Genomic DNA, 19,710 nt, shown 5'->3' with positions numbered 1-19,710 from the left:
TGGAGTTGGACAGCTCTTTGGGCACCGTTCTTGGGACACCCCAAGACTGAATGAATTCCCCCCTCCCCAGCCAAAATTCACATGTGAAGCTCTAAACTTCAATGGGACTGTATTTGGAGGTAGGACCTTTAAGGAGATAATTAAGGTTAAATGAGGTCCTAAGGGTGGGGCCCTAATTTGGAAGGGCTGGGGTCCTCACAAGCAGAGGAAGAGACACCAGGAATGCAGAGGCAGACAGAAAAGGCCATCTGCAAGCCAAGGACAGCCATCTCGCCAGGAACCAACACTGAGGTCACCTGGACCTCCAGCCTCCGGAACTACGAGAGACTGTTGCTCCGGCCGCCCGGCCTGTGGTGCCTTGTCAGAGCCACCCCAGCTGGCACCCTGGACCCCCAGACAGGCTCGCTCTTCTTATTTCTCTGGGATGTCACAGGGGCAGAGACAGGATGAGGGGGACACACATCAAAACACCTTCCACCCAAAATTTCTAAGAATCCAGCTCTCTCATAGGGAACACACACAGGTGACACAGTGCTGTGTCCAGAAGGCTCGCTGAAATCGCCACCGCCCCCTGCCCCAGGAAGCACACCACCACCCCCCACAAAGTCCATCGATACGAAGTATCAAGCAAGGGTCAAGACGTGGGTGTGGTGACACATCTCGAGATTCAAGTCATAAACTCTGGGTAGGTCCCTACTTGCCAAAGATACCAAATAATAAAAGTGGACTGACATTTCTGGAAGATCGTATGAGTAAAGACAAGACAAACAGCCGACATCTTGGCCAGCAGCACGACAACGGACGACCGTAGTGCCGACGCCCAAGCAGGGCCAGCTGCTTCCGCGGGCAGAGCCACAGAGCCGCCGACAAAGCGGACCGCGCTCAGCAGGGAGGGAGAGGCCTGACCCCCAGGAGCAGGAAGCCCGCCTGGAAGCGCACCACGGCATACCCACTGGGGTGCACGAGGTGTCTGCACCCGGACAAGCGGCGAGGCCTGGTGCTCAAGCCCGCAGTCTCCGGGGGCTGTTCTTTACAAGACACACAAAGTAAGGCAGACACACCTCAGAGCCAGAATAAAGTCTCAGCCCTCTACACGAGGTGGAACCCACTCAGAGAGAGACACTGCAGAGGAGAAAGACGAGGCGTGAAGGAGCAGGGACTCAGACCAGGGGCTTCTGTCCCTTCTCAGTCCCTCTGGTTTCTTCCAGGAAAAAGATCTGGGTTTCGCACTAGCATATCCCCAAGCCCCTCGTGCTGCTGCTTAGTCGCCTCTCCTTACAACAATGGGAGGGGGTCTCAGACAGAAGCTGGGCCAGGCAGGGACACCCAGGCGGACTCAATACTGGTTCCTCTCCAGCGTCTTTATTTTCAGTTACCTGCCATTTCCGTCAACTAACAGAGGCTCCCCACTCACTGTACGCAGGCGAAGTTCCCTTTTTCAGTAAAGGCATTCAGGTTTTCTTAGGTGTACCCTTTAAAAATATACACACACATTACAGGGTAAGCACTAGTACAGCGGTAAATAAATAACGGAACTTTGGAAGCCAGTGACTTCAGTGTTCTCCTAGCCCGGGTGCCCCATGCGTATAGACGCACAGATATCCGCTCGGCTGAACTCCAGCCTGAGGAGCGCCGTGATGAACTGCACGCTTCCACTACACGGAGACAGACTGGTCGTTCCCACTGCGCCCACCCTACAGAGTCCGCTCACTTCCTTCTTCATTCCCAACTCAAAGAATGCCAGTTGGCTCCCAAACTCCGCTCTTGGGGGGGCTCGGCTCCCTAGCAGCCAAGGGAGGCCATGGGACTGATGCTGGCCACATCGATGGGATACCATGTGCGCCTTCTAGGACGGGGCCTCATGACTGGGGGAGGGGGTCACCTGTTCTGTACCACAGACCCACTCTGCAGGCCGGTGAAGCCCATGGGCCTCTTTTCAGAAAAAGAGTTTAAAATACATAAGACACACAAGACTACAAAGGAAACGGATTATGTTGAAAAAGAACCCTCAAAATGTAAAAAAATAAAAGTGACATCGGAATATGTACAATTCCTTATTATTGCATTAAAAACTATTTTCCAGCACAAACAACATTCTGAGATGTTGTTCATTTCAGGCGCCTGTGACTTCCACCAGGGACAAAGTCACCCATTTTGCTAACACTGCTATGGTTTCTACAGTTTGTTGCTACTTTCATAATTGAAAGAAATGTAAATTTCAGGAAGAGGCTAGAGAAAAAAGTAGTAATTTCTTTCCCTATGCACGTTCAGATCCTGAATCCTACCTATGGAAATGGAGGAAGTCTCTCCTTTGCTCCCTCCTCCTTCTTGCTACCTGGGATAAGAATGGGATGGCTGGAGCTAAAACAGCCATTTTGGACCACGAGGCAAGATGGAAGGAGTCTCAGTCTCTGATAAACATGGAGCCACATACCAGCCCCAGCCTGTCTACCTCTGGAAAGAGAGCTACAGTTGGTTTATTCTTTATCATATAAAGCCCCATGAACCTAATCTTGTTATATCTCTAATACTTTTTCTCAGTAATAAGGTTAGAAACCATTTGAACCTGATCTTTATGAACCTTCATTATTCTTTGAGAGATACACTCTTCCTTCCACACAAAAATGATCCCTCCAGAGCTACAAAGGAAATCCAACTAGCACAGTTCCTCTGTAGCTGACGACCTTCCAGGAGGCAAACCCCCAAACCTGGAACAACAGAAGTTTCCCTCTAGCTCAGTGCTGCTCCATCTCTGAAGCATGTCCTTTACAGTGTGCACACACCCAAGCATCACGCATTAACTGCAGCTCAGGAAGCTTAGAAGCGCACACCACACTTCAATTCCATGACCAGGTACACACACACCTGACTTTACCCCGCATTCTGTGAAGTCCGCAGTCACATAGGACCAAGTCCAAAGACACTCCACTGATGTGCAGGCCCGAGGGTCACCAGTATGGGCGGAGGACATTCAGAAAGTACTTACTAATTGTCATCGACTCTGGCACGGAGGCAGAAGGTAACAGGCTGCTCAGAGGGCTTCCCTGGCCAGGAGGACTGGCTTCCACACTGGGAGAAGGCAGACAGAAGAAAGTTACAATCGGCCACTCAAAATACACAACCTCACTATTCAAAAACCAAGCAGGTGCTAAGTGTACTCAGGTGCACCTGCTAGAAGCCCAGGAGGCAGCCCTTCGAAATCACAGGCAACCCTCATCATGTGCAGATTCCCTACTTGCAAGTTTGCCTTCTTGCCGAAGTCTATGTGTGTCCCCAAAAATCCATACTCAGTATTTGTCTAAAATAAACAGCAAAAAGGACTCTGCGTCCTGGAGGGACCTGGTGACCCCAGTCCTCCCTGACAGTGTACGAACTGTGTAGGAACCTATAGGCACGGTCAGTGTCAGAGAGCAGGGCCCTATCCGTAACATCAAGTATGCTCGGGGTCATCAGTGACGCCCACCCTAGACCTAAGGCTGAAAATGCAGATGGGGTCTATCCCTACTCACTGAAGTTTGGACCAAATTAAAAGCACGAAGAGAGAAAAACAACTGGAAGAGTAACGAGGATCCTGGTGGTACTGGGGAGACTTCAGTGTCTATCTGAGCTCTGCCACCCAACATCCAGTGACTTTGAGCAACTCAGTTTCCCTTTGAGAGACTTTTATTTGAAAAGCAGAAAACCGATATGGCACTTACGACCATATAACAGACTAAGCACTTCTCAAATATATGAGAGCTAAGTGGTTCAGATATTATATAATATTCAAGTCTTGCATTACTGTGATCAAATGCTAAAATCAAGCATAATGGGAGAGGAGGCACCCAGGTATGGCCCCCAAACCATAAAAGTAAAGGTGGTTTGCAAATGAAGTTTGCCAAACACCGTCTCTCACACCCTTGGCAACTTCACATTCCATGATGTAAGCTAAACCGGAACATAAATGTGAAATAAGGCCTTGACCTTGAATCCCGGCAGGTGCACCCCATCTTTAAAAGAGAATAAAATGCACAGTTGTGACCAGGACAACTCAATCCCAAAGGCAATTTGGCTCTGGAATACTAACCTGTACCGGGGGCCGGGCTCCGGGAGAACGTGGTCCTCTGGTCCTGTCCCGTTCTCCAGGCTTCCAAGGGGGGCATCTGTGCATAGAGAGCAGTCGCAGAAAGAAAGTCAGCTGTCTGTTTTCATTTCATGTTCTCCATGAGGCAAGGACACAGCGCAGACGCGGGCTCATCTGCTCATCTGCTACATCAGTCGGCTTACAAGTGTTTCCTCACCTGCACAATAGATTTTAATCTGCTACTTGTTTCATTTTTTTGGCCATCATCTCAGATTTGGCATCAGTCACTGATAGGAGGTCCCATCCTCCTACTTAACCTTTTTGACCTTGAGCCACCTGGAATTGTGCATGAAGTCCGTATTAGGCCAGCCTTAGGATCAGGGAATAATAATCAGCTTTCTGATAGACAAAACCCCTCTCGCTGTAGTGGCTTAGGACAGACACAAGGGGGCAGCATAGTCTCATCGTCGATAACGTCTGTCTGCATCAAAACCAAGTGCCCTACCGCTTTCTAGAAAGCCGCCTCCCCGCGCGCGGGCTGTGTGTGGGAAAGGCATTCAAAAGAAGGGAGACCACAGATAATCTCTAGAGGCACTAAGGATTTTCATAAATGTACTAGCTGCCGTTCAGGTCTCTTTCCAGAAAAGAGCGCGACCACCCTTGGGCTGGACGGTGCCACGAAGGCCGGTATCAGCCAGGGTAACACGTGCCCTTTGGAGACACTCCCGGCTTCTCAAGGCTGACTGCAGAACCAGGCCCGGATGGGGGATGCATCTCTGGGGCCCTCAGCTCCGCGGCTGCCTCCCTGCCATCCCTCCTGTTTTCGCCTGAGTTTCCTCCTGCTTGAGATTCCCCAGCTCTTAAGGGGCTGTACTCAGGGAATCCTAAAGAGAATTTTCTCTTTTTTTCACTGTTTTTCAATACTGCTGTCCCCACCAAGCTATTCCACTCGCCCCCCCCCCTTTTTTTTTTAAGAAGTTCGAAAGGGAAACAGCAAGTGTCTTCCCCCTCGGCCTCCCCTGCCTCCCTCCCAAGTGTTGTGGTTAGTTTCCGAGTGCAGGCCCTGCCTCCAACATTAATTGAGCGCGAAGCTGCCTAGCCTCTTTGTGACTCGGCTTCCTCAACTATGAATGGGTAACACTAGTGCCTGCCCTGCGACATTTTTGTAATACCGACCGCATGACTGAACTCACGGTTTAACACACGTGCTTCAGCGGGAACAGTCACTGCGTGCTAAGCACAACTTGCTCTACAACCCAGCCCGCCTACCACAGCCCCCACCATCATCACACGCACGCACACGCACGCACACGCACGCACGCACACACCACCCCATCGTCTTTTCTCTGATTCCTTTGTGAAGGTATCTCTTGCATGGCGGCTCAGACGCCCCTGTCCCCCTCGGCAAACCCAACAAGGTCCTGGCCCCACCTCTGGCTGGGACCTCAATCCTGCATCCTCGTCCACGGGGTTCGCCGCCTGCCTGAAAGCTCCACTGGGACACCCTGCAGGGCCCACCACCTGATCACAACCGAGCAAAGCACTCCCTTCTGTCACCCCGTCCACGGGACCGCCACCTCCCTCCGGGTCCCCCAGACCGGCCGGTTCCACTTCATTATCGGCCACTCCTTGTCCACGGTCGTGTCCACTGCCACCCTAGTGGTGAGGCTCCATACCTTCTAGGGGTCTCCCGCAGGGGATCCCCGCAGTTCTGTCTCACCCTTGTTAATCCAACTCACAGCTATTGGATTCCTCTCCCTGAAGCGAAAACGGGGACTCCAACATGCACAGCAGAAATCCACAGCTGGAGGAAAGGCCATGGTCACCCACCAGCATTCCAGATCCCAGGCCTACTCGGCCCCAGTGATGTCCCACCATCACACACCCCCGCGAGCCAGGACACCGCAGTGGGCCTGACGCGCTGGGGCCACAGAGTGAGCACTCACGGGGTCACTCACCCTCGAGGTGCCCTCTGAGGCACACGCTACTATTATCTTAATTTTACCAGATGTGGAGACAGCCCTGAAGGATTTCAGTGACCCGTCCAAGATCGCAAGCTGACGTGTGAGGATCTGAACCTCACTGTGCCCAGGGGCAGAGCAGAGCCCTTCCCCACTTCACGGTCTCTCACACAGCTGATCTGAGCTACGTGCCTCTCCCTCTATGGGTCCTTGGACTGCCTGCCCTATTCCTCTGTCTATACTGTGTCCCCACCTGGACAGCATTTTTCCAACTGCCAGGTGTCCACTCCCTTCGGCATGCCCCATCCCCATGCACTTGGTCCACCCACCGCTCACCCACTCAGCAAATGACTCTTGAGCCCTGCCCCCGCACCGTGGACTGGCTCTGGCCAGGGTCAGGGTCACACTGGAACCAGGTAGACACGGGCCTGCCCTCACAGACCTCAAAGACTAGCAGGGGGACAGGAATTATCAGGTTACAAGCTCAGGTCAGGGCACTGGGGACACAGGAGGTTTCTGGCAGTGTGAATGTGAGGCCGGCCCACTGGGGGGAAGGGGCAGAGGAGCCCTTTATGAGCCAGCACCACTCGGGCTGCCTCCTAAAGGATGTGCACAGGGGGCAGGAGGAGAGAGACTGGAAGTGGACACAGGCTGGTGTGGCTAGGGGCGTCGAGCTACAGAAAAATGGGAGGAGATCATGCTGCGCACTGAGCGTGGGTCTGGGGGGCCACAGTGAGGATTCTGGATTTTATCCTCAGGGCGCTGGGAGAGTTTGGAGCAAGGGAATGATGCAATTTGATTTATGTTCTAAGAAATCACTCCAGTTGCTATAAGGAGAATGGCCAGGGTGGGGGCAGGGGTAGAAGCAGGGAGAGATGTTGATGTCCCTTGTCCCCTCCTTGCCTGCAAAAGTCTGGGCGGTGGAGGGGGGAGGGGGTGAGTGTTTACCTCTGGATCCTCCCAGAGCCTAGCACGGTCTGGCGCAGAGCACAACCACCCACTGGCTGTGTAAAGAAATCCATGAGCCCTGCGTGGCACACGACCCACATGAGTGGGGTGGAGACCACACACCACGCAGGCTGGGTGGGCACCACAGTATCCTGACATTCCAAACAGTAACGCTGCCCTCTGGGAGCCACGCTCCCAGATCAACCATCTCAGACGGGAGCGATGGTACAACAGAGCCTCCACAACCTCACCGAGCAACCCTGAAGACCCAACGGTAGGACAAGAGGTGGAAGAACATTACACCTGACGAGGAAATGAAAGTGCGAGGACCCAAGGCTTCAAATGAACAAACAAGCCCTCAGAAACTGACTCTGAATTTGCTCAAACCCAACACTAAAGCCAGGACCCTCAGTGAGAAGAGGAGCAATAACGTTTTCACGTGTGCAGTGGGTAGAAGTGGGTGTTTTGTCACCTCCACTGAGTATCGCAGTGCAAAGAAACTTTCGGGGCTCTCTCTCTCTTGCAGCTTCGAAGAGATGTCAGTAAACGTGCTTTGCTGTTTGCAGGTAGTAGACATGCTCAGAGGAGTTAACTGTAGCTAATCCTCCACCCGGGTCTCGTGTGACCCTGGCCAGTGTCTTCCTTCTCTGAGCCTCTAACCCCAGAAATGCAGCTCCAAAGCCGGGCCCCCCAATCCACCTCATCCAAGAATCAGAAGGACAATACTTCTGTGTTGAGAGTCCCCTTCTCTGCCACTTTCTCCCTCCCCCAATTTAGCTACCAAAAACATTCATCCTTCTCCACCAAGTGCCTCCCTCCCTCTTCTGCTAAATGCCCCCCAGGGCAGGGACGCTAGAGGCACCAACACTTTCAAAGATGATGGGGAAGGTCTCCTAAGGGTAGAGCCCTCTGTGTGCAAAGCTGCCATTACAGACCAAACTGGCTCCCCGGCGAGAATGAGAGGGAATAATCTGTTAACCTTGATCAAGTGGGAGGGTATCGATCGGAAGGGACACCAGTCAGAGATGAGCAAAAGAAAAGCAGTCTGAGAGAGACAGCTGACAGTGTGCGCCCACAGCTGCCCAGGGAAAGGCCTCCCAAGGAAATGGGGATCAGGCCAGGAGGGACTCGAAGCAACCTGGCATTCCAATCAGGTAGCCGACTCCCCCAGTTCTGATTCCAGTATCTTCTGCAGCCCGAGCATAATTCGTCTTCCTATGCAACTCCTACCCACAGCGACTTTGCCCCTGAGGCTGTCACAAGCTTCCAGGACTCCTGGCGGCTTTGTTACTATAGTACATTAAAAAGTTGGCAGACACAGCATCTCTGATGAGGATAATCAAGATCAGCTGGAGCTCAGGGTCCCACGAGAGCGACAAGATGAAGCCTCTGGGTCTGGAAAGCTGAGAGGCAGAGGTGGGACCACGGGAAAGCTGCCAGGAGGACGCCCTCCTGTGAGGATGCTGGAGGCCGGCCAGAAGCTACTCTCCCTGAAGACACGGAAGGAAAGCCCACAGAGGGAGGAAGAGCGCTGAGTTCTCTAAGACCAGACCCAACAAAACGGCAGAGAGCAGCGCCCCAGGAGCAGCCGGCCCTCGACCCCCAGGGTCTGACGGTTGAGAGGAGCCCAGCTAAGAAAGGAAGGAGCCACTGGAAACAAAACAGAGTGACAAGTGCAGGCACCTGACAGCCCAACGACCGCTGGTCCCCTCGGTGGGGAGGGAGACAAGGTCGCCAGGTGGAAGTCACGTGGTCCCAGAGGGGGGCCAGGACCGCCTGCTCTCTGCAAGCCCCCCCTTCTCAGGCACCCTGTCCATGTGTGCATGCACTGCCCCTGAACGGGCCATGGCAAGATAACCAAACCCCCCACTGGCCATCGGGGCCCCGCATGGTCACCTGAGGGAATGCAGCGGCTGGTGTCGGCCTGGCTTGCAGACACCAGCCCAGCCCACCAGCCCGGCCCGGGACTTCAGTGGAGACCCAGGAAGAAGTGCTGGCCAGTATGGGAGGCCGCGCGGCTGAGGCCAAACGGGTAGGGGGCAAGGTGGCGAGAGAGAGCAAAGCCTCTCAAAGGAAAAGAGGAGACGGGGCAGACCCCATAAGGAGGTGTGGGGCGCAGAATTGGGGAGACCCAGGAGCGCCCTCCATTCCGACCAGCGGCTCCCGGTCCCCGGACACCCCACAGCAGGTGCCCCGCCACCGCCGCAGTGCTGAGAGCAGGCTTCACGGGGCCTGAGCCGCTGCCTGGCACCCTGCCCCACAGCACCTTGGGGAGCCTTCACCACAAGTCTGAGAGGAAGGTGGGGTAACAGTGGCCAGCCCTTCCTCACAGGCTGTGGTCGAGAGAGGATGCGTTCGTCCAGATGGGCCACCTTCCAGGCCTGGGCTCACTCCGAGGGCTGCCATTACCATGCATCAGCCGCACCTTCCAGAGAGGAGACCCGCCTGGAAGACTGAGTCATTTCGCCCCACACGCTCAGGAGCCCCGGTCTCTGCCGGGAACACTCCCGCTGGGAGAGGTGACCCGGCCTACTCAGCTCCTGCGGCTCCTGGGGCGGGGCTACCTGACCCCCCCCCGAGACAGCTGCCAGTCAGCCGCCCACCTGCCCCTGAGCTCCAGCTCCTTTGAGCGGGTTTCTGTCCGCCCCCGTGACCAAAAAGACAGTCTGCCATCCGGTTCAGACTGTCAACAGCTTCCTGAGCAGTCCAGAAACCGTTATGGTTTCTTAAACCTGGCCCTGGGAGGGGGAGAAGGTGCCTGTGTAGGGGCTGGGTTGGGGGGGACTGGGGTGACGGCTACCCAGCGCTGCACTGTGCCACTCACCCACGGAGCTCATCCACGTCCCCTCCCCCTCTCCCACCACTCCCCGTGACCTGCTCTAGCTCAAGAAAACAGTAACACGAGAGCACACTCAACCAAATGGAAGGAGTCGGGAACGCTCACCACTCCACAGGCAGATTCTGAGCAAGCTGCTCTCTGAGCCCTCAGCACTTGGCGGCAAAGGGTGCGGGGGCCTTTAGAGCTATGAGTTCTGTAACGTTCCTCCCTAAGAGGCAAAATTAATGGTCACCACTTGTGGTCAGCTTGTACGTGCCCAGGTCCCAAAAAATCACTAGTAAGGAAAACAAACCGATGTCGGGGCTCCTTTGTGACTCGTCAGCTGGTTTGGCCCAACCCTTGCTCGGGTGGGAGCACCTCAAACACTCTGGGTCAGCAAGAAGACAAGCCAGACCCTCAGTCCCTTCCAGTCTCCTGCCCTGAGCCCCGTACCTCTTGGCTCCCTCCCGCCAGCAGAGGGAACCCAGCACGTGAACGGAGGGAGGGAGGAATCAGGAAGCACCCACCTGCAGGGCTGTAGGAGGCCACTCCACTGACAGGAAAGAGGACGTCGGTGTCGCCGTGTAGCACCTGCAGAGGGGCCCAGCTGTGCATCTGGGACAGGCGGGTGTTCCCATCCAGTGGCCTAAGCAAGAGAGGACAGCTGCGTGACAGACCGAAGAGCATCCGAGGGCTCAGACCACCACAGGCATCTGCTGGGCCTCCCTCAAGTTCCCTCTCGGGAGCCTGCCAGACCGTGACAGGGCTGAAGATAGGAGGCCCAGGCTGGGAACAGGGCCATGCGGTCCAGATCGGACCTCACGCCTTCATTCCTCCCACCAGTGCTCACTGAGCACCTACTATAGGCCAGGCTCTGGGCTCACATATATTCTGTGCTGGCCAAAGAGCCAAACGGTGTTCATGCTGCCCTCAAGGAGCTTACAGTGGGCTGGGGGACCAGGACATGAATCACACAACCCCGCAAGGAGATGTAAGACAGCAACTCAGAGTCACGGAGCTGGTCAGCAAGGCCACGGCAAGCAACCGTGAAGAAGGGAGGTGAGAGGTGAGAGCTGCAGGTGAGAGCGCAGGGTGAGTGGAGTGAAGAGGGGGACGGACAAGGGGGACGCAGCACGTGCCGAGCTCTGAAGCAGGACGAAGCACAGGGTCCCAGGCTCTGAAATGCTGTCAGCCATGTGACCTGGGGCTAGTGTCCCGTCGCCTCGCTGGTTCTCAAACCCTCATTAGTAAAAGAGCAGAATCAGACCAAAATCGTGTCTGGGTGCCTTCCAAGAAAGGGGGTCAGCTGAACCGTTAACCGGGCTCGCGTGACCTGTTACGGCGACACCTCATCTACAAAGTACAAAAGCAACCTGGACCATCTTTGTCGCACCCGCTGGTTCAGTTCAGTATGTGTGGGAAGGTTTTGCCCACTGCAGCATTTGCTGCTGGACAGTGGAAACAATAAATACCAGCCTGAAGTTGCAGGGGACGTTAAAGTTTATAAAAATCACTCTGTAACTCAGGTGTAAAGAAGTCCAAAGCAGATCATAGCCCTACCTACTTAACAGAGGAAGGATGGGAGGGGGGAGGAGGAGGAAAGGAAGGAAGGGGGGGAAAGGGAGACAAGAGGTCCAGGAGGATGTGACTTGTCCAAGTGCAGCATCCTGGACGGAACCGAGGCTTCAGGGTCTGAGGCCACGTCTTCAAATCCAATTACCAAGGGCTTTCTGAATGCTGCCCACCGTGTGGCATGATGCATGTAGTTTTTCCTTAGGTTTAGATCAGGGATCAACACAATTTTTTTGTAAAGGACCAGACAGGAAATAGCGTAGGCTTTGTGGCCATAAGTATTCTTCTTTGCAGTTGTTAACAGCCCTTTCAAAAAAGTAACGACCATTCTTAGCTTGGGGGCGGATCTGGCCCATAGGCTACTTTGTCAGGCCTTTCAGAAAGAGGCCACTTAGAGATTTTCCTTTCAGCCCTCTCTAGCTTTTGGTCAGATGTTTGGCTCTGAGCTACAAACGGCAAATAATCCTAACAGCATTTTGCAGAATCCATCATTTAATCCTGCAGGTCACACCCACAGTGGGCCCCTCAGGAGCCTGGGGTGGGGCAGCACAACCACACTGGGGCCAGGTTTTGGGGTGAACTTGGCTGTGTCTCTACAGTCAGCAAGCCGCCCTCCTGGGGCTCAGATCCAGCAGCTGGTGACCAGGGGGACTCCCAGACACCCCGAGGCACTCAGGGCCGCCCCTCAGGAGAAGGCAGCAAAACCACCCGTCCTTTCCTGGGCCACTGCACCGGCTCCAGGCGGGTGGGATTTTCCACTGTTTATTCTAAGGGGAAATTCTGCGACTTCCCAGAAACGCAGAGTGCAGGTGAAGCCAGACCCCATCAGCTGAGGTTTTAGAACCCAAGCAAAAGTGCCCAAGGGCCACCACCCCCAAAACGATTTACACCGAAGTGATTCCTAAGACAGAGACCAATCCTGTCTCTTTATTATTAATCCACAGTTGGCTTAATAATAAAAGGTTTTGCTTTTCATTAGAAAAAAGAGACGCTTATTTTAAAACCTAGAAAATGCCAAAAAGAGGAGGGGGGCGGGGAATACACTAAAAGCCACACCAAAAACAAAACTGACTTAGACACTCTTTCCTTAGTGCTTCTTTCTTCTTACACATACTTTTCTTTAGGAGGTCGTAATGAAACTCAGTGCAGGATTTATAGTTTGCTTTTTTCATTCAATATTCATTCCTAAGTTCATCCTAACTACTGAGATACTCTTAAATGTCAGTGAAAATGTTCAAGATCCTACTGGGTCATGCATGAACTGCTGAATCTCTATAGCGTACACCCGAAACTGGTAAAACACTGTTACCTGTACTGGAATTAAAATTAAAAACTTAATTTAAAAAAAAAAAAACAAAAACATGTTTGAGACCTGAAATGTTAGGCTGTTAAAGTGTAAGCTACAGAGCAGTCGGCTATTGACGGAGGTCAGCTCCAGAGTTCTGCTTCTGGAAAGGCAGACTTTGGTATCTAGACGCAGCCACGGTCCGGAGACTCTGTCCTCAGGGCACATTCCCAGCAGTGGAACTGCTGAATCAAGCAGGATAAACATTTCTAAGGCTCCTGACGTCGTCGTTGTCGTGTCAAACTGTCTTCCCCAAGGGCTGTCAACACTCCCGGCCATCTGTGAGATCTGTGAGGACACCCCTGTGCACCAGCCTGGCCCCGTCATCCACCCCACAGTTGGCGCCGCCTGTGTGCCCGGAAGATACCACACAACTGAGGACACGCTGAGAGCAAGCCCTGCCCCAGGGTGCTAACCCAGGGCTCGCCTTTTATCCAGTTCTAAGTTGTGGCAAAATACAGTGTCTGATGGCATTCTCCATTTGTTTAACTGCTAGTGAGGTGTAATGTTTGTCCCTATGTTTGTAATTCTTTTTGAATTATGTTCCCTTCTGGTGTCTCTTCCCTACTGGTGTCAGAGGTCACACAGGAAGCGACAGAAAAACCCCTTTCTATAATAAAGACATCATCCTCTCTTAAGAAAAACAAAAACAAAATGCAAAGCAAACACTGGTAAATATTGAGGTGGGAGGGACAAGATTTTTCCTTGGTCATCAGAGGTGGTTTAATTGCCAGCAAACAGAAACATAAACCCAACTTTTGGCCAACAGAGCATTTCAGAGACAACTGGAGCCCTGCCGTGGCCAGAGGCTGTCACATCCACAGTGTGCTTCTCCTGGACAGGCCACCTGTCCCTCACAAACCTGGCGGTGCTGTTCAACTGCTCAGGTTCTGGCCCCTCCAGGCTCCTAGACCTTTCATGTGAATGTTAGCTTAGAATGAAAAGGAAAGGATTACTCAGTAGGCCATGTCATCATTCCTCTGCTCCTCCCCAAGATGCTCTGCAGAACGTTCTATCAAGATCCCCCCTTACGCCAGGGAGAGGCTGCCCATAATCTGCAGGAGGCCCAATGGCCTGGAAGGGCCCAGGCCCCTGAAGAGGTCACCCTGCACTGTTTTGTGTGTTACACATCACAATGCCCGTGGCGGCTACCCTGGCTCACAAGCTGGCCTCCTCCTCAGGCCTCCCTCAATGGCACAGTCCGGTAGGAAGAAAATGATTGTGTCTGAGGCCAAAAACAGAGTGAATCAACTGAGAGACGCAATCACCCACAGACGCACAGAAACTCGGCTACAGGCCACGGTGGCAAGATAACCTGATCCAACGTTATTCACTTTTAGATGCGATGAACACTTCAGTCACTGGACTTTGAGTAGATGAGATCATTCTCCCCGGTTCGGCTGGGCCTTATCCAATCAGCTGAAGGTCTTAACAGGAAAAGACAGAGGCCCCCCAAAGAACAAGAAATTCCGCCAGCAGCCAGCCTTTGGACTCAAGCTGAAACTCCTCCCTGGGTCTCCAGGCTGCTGGTCTACCTTACAGATTCCAACCTGTCAAACTTCCACAATCACGTGAGCCAGTTCCTTAAAATAAATCTAGACAGACAGATATGGATGGACAGACAGTAGTTCTGCCCTTTATCTACAGAGGATACGTTCCAAGGCCCCCAGTGGATTCCTAAAATCCCAAAACTGCACCCTATATTTATGCTGTGTTTTTCCTATCCATACACACCTATAATAACATTTAATTTATACATTAGGCACCGCAGAGATTAACAACAATAATAAAATAGGAGGGGTGGTGCAGTCGGTTAAACGCCCGACTCTTGGTTTCGACTGTGGAGTCATGCTCTCAGGGTTGTGGGATCGAGCCCCGTATCAGGTTCCCCGCTCAGTGTGGAGTCTGCTTAAGACTCTCTCTGCCCCTCCCACTTGTAGTCTCTTTCTCTCCCTCAAACAAAATAAATAAAATAAACCTTTAAAAAATAAATAAAGTAGAACAATTACAATAATCTTCAATGAAAGGTGACATGAATGTATATCATAGAATATCGTACTGTACTGAAGTCACCCTTCTTGTGATGACAAACTGCCTATTTGATGATGACACAGGGAGACTGAAGGACCCCATAAAAATCTGCTTTTGGGGTGCCTGCGTGGCTCCAAGGAAGAACACCTGGGTCCTCGTCTTTGCTCTCACTGGCTGCTGGATGCCTGAGAGGTGACGAACACCAGACCACTGTCCTCAATAAAACCCCAGACCCTTTCCAGGTCTCCCAGACACTCTGTACCTGCACTCTCTCTATGCCTCCAATAAACTCTGCTTTTACCTCCCGCTGGCTCGCATTGGATTTCTAACCTGCATGCAGCCAGGGACCCCCTCAGCTGGTCCTTGTGGGACCCCCTCGGCTGGTCCTGTGGGACCCCCTCTGGGTCCTCAGTCCCAGCCTGCCAGCATCAATGAGATGAACTGGGGTGAATGACGTAGGCCAGGCTACTACCGACCTTGTGATGATCCATGAGGAGGAGGAGCATCTGCTTCAGGACCATGGTTGGCTACGGGTAACTGAAACCACGGAATGGTAACCATGGCAAGTGGACCCGCGGATGAGGGGGAGCCCCCTGCTGGTTCTGCTTCTCTGGAGATCCTGACTCACACAGCAGGTCACAACACGCGGGTCCCAGGTAGAAAACACTCACCCCGTGAGCCAGAGCAACGCTTCAGGGAAACAACACTTCAGGGAAGCGACCCTGACCAAGACGTCAGGAGTAGAAAAAAGCCTTGTGCGTGAAAATATTCATTTCAGGGTGCCTGGGTGGCTCAGTTGGTTAAGCGACTGCCTTCAGCTCAGGTCATGATCCCAGGGTCCTGGGATCGAGTCCCGCATCGGGCTCCCTGCTCTGCGGGGAGCCTGCTTCTCCCTCTCCCACTCCCCCTGCTTGTGTTCCCTCTCTCGCTGTGTCGCTCTCTGTCAAATAAATAAATAAAATCTTAAAAAAAAAAAAAAAAGAAAAAATATTCATTTCAGAATGGCTGATAACAAATAAGCAAAAATGAGAACAGCAAAAGCCAACGAGCTCAATACTGACCACAGGGGGCAACATCAACAAATCGTGACGTGTTCATCTGTCAACCAACCAATGGTCCTAATTATGCAGAAACATGGGGACTATCTGACAGCAAAAGCCTGGGAGCACAGCATAACCTACCCTTAATCCCTGCTTCGCTCAGTGCTCGGACAAATCTCCGCTCTCCGAGGAATCCCGTTCTTCCAAATCCTTGAAGACAGGGCGATGCCCACTAAAACCTCCCAGGGCATCTCCTACTATTGCTACAGGTACACGCGGAACCCGCCGGCCCAGCCTGCCACAGAAGATCAACAAGGTCATGCTGCTAATACAAGTACCCGTGTGAATGAGGACAACAGCAGAAATCAGAAACAGGCATTGTCTCATGAGAAAGAAGACTCCTATCAGAACACATGGGACATGAGAAGCTTAGGGCCAAAGACACCAAGCCCCGCATCCCGCCTCGGGGTCTTGGGCTGGTTTGAGCCAGCCTGAAGCCGGCCGCGACGGATAGCACTGGGCACTGCAAGGCCCAAGCAAAGACGCAGCCAGTTCATCTGGCATTCCGATAAGACCAAGCACAGGAATTCTTACAGAGCAGCAAGGGCAGCGGCTGACCTGGGCTCTTTCTTGCTGCCAAAGGCCAACGCACAGTATCCCATTAATTCAACAATGACTCCGAAAAGCAGGTACTGTTTTTCTCCCAGGTCTCCGATGAGGTTCTGGGGGGTAAACTTGTCCAGCCTAAGCCATGTAGCTAGTAAGCAAGAACCCAGGCTGTCTTGATTCCAAGATCCACACTCTTAACTATGCTTTACCGCTTTCGGCCTTCTTGTGCATCGAGGCCCTTCCATAAACACACATCTACTGCACCACCACCGTTAAAGTGGCAAGACAGGCGAATTCCTGCTGTTCACACCCCAGGAGATAAACACAGAAACTGCCAGTGGGCGACTCTTTGCTAGAATAACCCTGCCTCTCTCCGGAGCTTCCTGTGCTAGGAGCAAGGCAGAGACACAAGGAATATCCAACAAAAACAAAAACACATATATAAAGCAGGAATTTCAAGGCACACATCTTGACACCAATCTTATAATAAGTACCTTCAAATATACTCCCTTCCCTTCTGTTCATTCTCAGAAGGACAGTAAGCTCATGCTCCTTCCTCTTTGATCAAGATCAGAAAAGCGAATGATGCCCTACACACATATAAACCGTGCGCTCGGATTTCACCCAATGCTGCAGAAAGAGGAAGCCGTTAATGCACCACCCTTCATTAAGAGCTCAAGTGACACTTACTTCTCAGGTGACCCCGAGTGGCCCAGGCATTTCCTTCCCGACACGTTCCCGTACACATCATCCTCGTTGTCATCCACGTCTTCATCGTCAATGCTTTTCACATCGAGCTTCTGGTACCCAAACTCCCCATTCAAGGACAGAGAATCAATTTTCCATGAGCTGCTGCTCTGACTTCCGTTGGAATTTGGCCCAAAGGGGCTTTCAAAGGCCGACATGATATTGATGGAGGAGCGGTCGGAGTTCTCCTCTGAGCTCTCCCCTGCCCCGGGGATCTTTTTAAAAACATCGCCAGAGTTCTGCCATTCTTCCTCATCATCAAAAGAGATAATGTTGGTCACCTTCTTTTTCTTCTTCCGCTCCTTTTTATATCTGGCATCTGGCAAAAGAAGATATGGTGTTAGAAGAAGCGGCAGGCAAGACAAAGCCATGATTGAGCCATTTTACCTCTAGACTGTGGAAAATCCTCTATTATTCTTCGGAAAAATAAACAAGATAAATTCAGATTTTTTTTTTTTTAATCCTTGGGGTAAAAAAAAAAAATCTGTCTATAGGACACTGAGCAAAATGAATGTGGGGCTCTACTTCTGATTTAAACCAACATGCCACAGAGCATACCTAACAATCGTCCCTTGTAAGCACTTTGATTCAGGGGAAGCTGCCATTCCGGAAATGACTTTCACTTTGGAAAATACTCTCCTGGCTGATTGATGAAACCAAGGACACAAGTTTGGGGTGGTGGTCAATGGCTCAGCCGCCACAATTCATCCCTGTCTGCAATGGGACTTCACTGCTGCTCCCATTGAGGGTAGCATCTCCTTCTCCACCCCCTGGGGCGTGGGCTGGCTCAGTGCTCGGATTTCACCAACAGCATGCAGCACAGATAACGAGTTCCAGAGCCCAGGCATCAGGAGGTGTTGTACGCCCCTGGAACGCTGCCCTGAAACTCCCAGGGAAGGAAGCCAGTCTAGCTCATTAGAGCATGAGACGCCATGTGTGGACAAGCAGATGCGCCAGCCAACAGTGAGCACTATTTCCAGGCACATAAGTGGGGCCACCTTAGATCTTCCAGCTCAGCCACCAGCTCAGGGCAGCCCCACAAGGGGGCCCGGGTGAAACAGCAGAGCCATCTTGCCAAACCAGAGGGTAGTAAAGAATAATAATAATAAATTGTGGCTGTTTCAAGCCACTACATTTTGGAGCTGTTGGTTACACAGTAAATACTAACTGAAACAGAAATCAAGGCTGCCTTGGTGACCAGTATGTTCACCCATTTTAATCGTCAAACTTGGGTGTGAGACACTTTGAGCTGATTCCAGACATTCCATTCCACCCAAGCCAAGCTGTGACAGGGTGATGCTTCACCAGTATATCAAACTCTGAGAGAGTGTCAAAAGCAGTGAAAGGGACACTCCTTGGATATACAAATGCCAGCATCTTTGTTACACAAAACCCTCAACAGTCCTCTTTCCTGTGTCCTTCGCCTGGGGTCTCTACTGGAGAAGGAGAGGACAAGACAGATAAAGCCAATGTATATCAAAGACCCCACAAGATTCTGAGTTTTCACCATCACTAATAATACCGAAGAGATGACCATGATTACTGTCTTGTTAAAGGGATTTGAGAATACTAGCACTACGTACTTAATCCCAAAATGTCCACTTCTGCTGTAGCAACATTCTGGATGTTCCAGAAGGCTCAAGGCATATTACAAAGTTCTCACAAAATGGATCTCAATTAAATCAACTTTTTTTGGCCTCCCCAGCCTAGGGAGTCAAAGCTGACAACTCCTCCCTTCCCCTTGGCCTCCACTTAAATGTCACTCCCCCCAAGAGTGCACCTTCTTCATAGCACCCCATGCTTGGCTTGCATCTCATTTATCAGAAGGATAATTACTTACTTGTATAATTTGTCATTAAACATCTATTCTTACCCAACCCAAAAGAGACTGCAGGCTAAATGCTAGAGATCTTCCTAGTTCACTGCCTAGCACAACAGAATGCAGTAAATGAACACATGAATGAATGGATGAAGGAATAAATGAATGAAGACGAAGCTCATCTGGCTTTGTGTCACAGTCATCGTGCTGTCAGTGAGCTGAGTGCGCTCCCACCCTATCGTCTTCACATCTCAGCAAGGCTCTCGGTCCCTCTCAGAGCGAGTAAGAGGAAGAAAAATAAACACAAATGCAAACAAAGCGCAAGTGCATGGGATTTCCCTTGGCACTTTCGGACCACGGGGTGTGTCCCCCTCAGCCACGGTCAGCCGTCCTTTGACCCGACCCCTCTGTTCAAACTCCCATGCCCGTTCTCGCTCACCAGCACTGACATGCTTGGACACGACGGGCAGGGGGTCGGTGTCCTGCTCAGGTTTGATGAGGATAGAGACGGCAGACGATGCTGTGATCTCCCTGAAAAGGCTGCTCACTCCCTGCGTGGATTCCTTCAGCAGGGACGTCACATTCTGCGTGGACTCCTTTAAGAGGTCTGAGACGGTAGGAGTAAACTTACTCTGCCCATTCAAATCCTTGTTGTCGATGTTGATTGCAAAAAGGATGGAGTTCAGACCTGCCCAGAAAAGGGAAAAGTCTGGAGTGTCTGCCATGGGGAAGTCACACCTCCAACACGGTAAGTGTG

General features: G+C 52.1%; 1 protein-coding gene across 2 annotated transcripts in view; it reads right to left on the bottom strand.

The window, feature by feature from the left end:
- SNX29 (sorting nexin 29) overlaps window positions 1-19,710 on the bottom strand; it is a 517,029-nt gene that overhangs the window by 429,425 nt on the left and 67,894 nt on the right. For both annotated transcript variants that reach the window (XM_045874993.3, XM_045874995.3), the window contains exons 7-11: window positions 19,393-19,641; window positions 17,078-17,453; window positions 10,318-10,436; window positions 4,067-4,142; window positions 2,987-3,069 (exon numbers count right to left, since the gene is read on the bottom strand). In XM_045874993.3, the coding sequence (XP_045730949.2) occupies window positions 2,987-3,069; window positions 4,067-4,142; window positions 10,318-10,436; window positions 17,078-17,453; window positions 19,393-19,641 (903 nt within the window). The remainder of the gene's footprint in view (window positions 1-2,986; window positions 3,070-4,066; window positions 4,143-10,317; window positions 10,437-17,077; window positions 17,454-19,392; window positions 19,642-19,710) is intronic.

The sequence above is a fragment of the Mirounga angustirostris genome, unplaced genomic scaffold (assembly GCF_029215605.1).
Source record: "Mirounga angustirostris isolate CCGP_5_RB_7025 unplaced genomic scaffold, mMirAng1.0.hap1 SCAF_5, whole genome shotgun sequence".
NCBI lineage: Eukaryota > Metazoa > Chordata > Mammalia > Carnivora > Phocidae > Mirounga > Mirounga angustirostris.
Note: the sequence above shows the minus strand (reverse complement) of the source record. Positions and strands in the feature narration are given on the sequence as shown.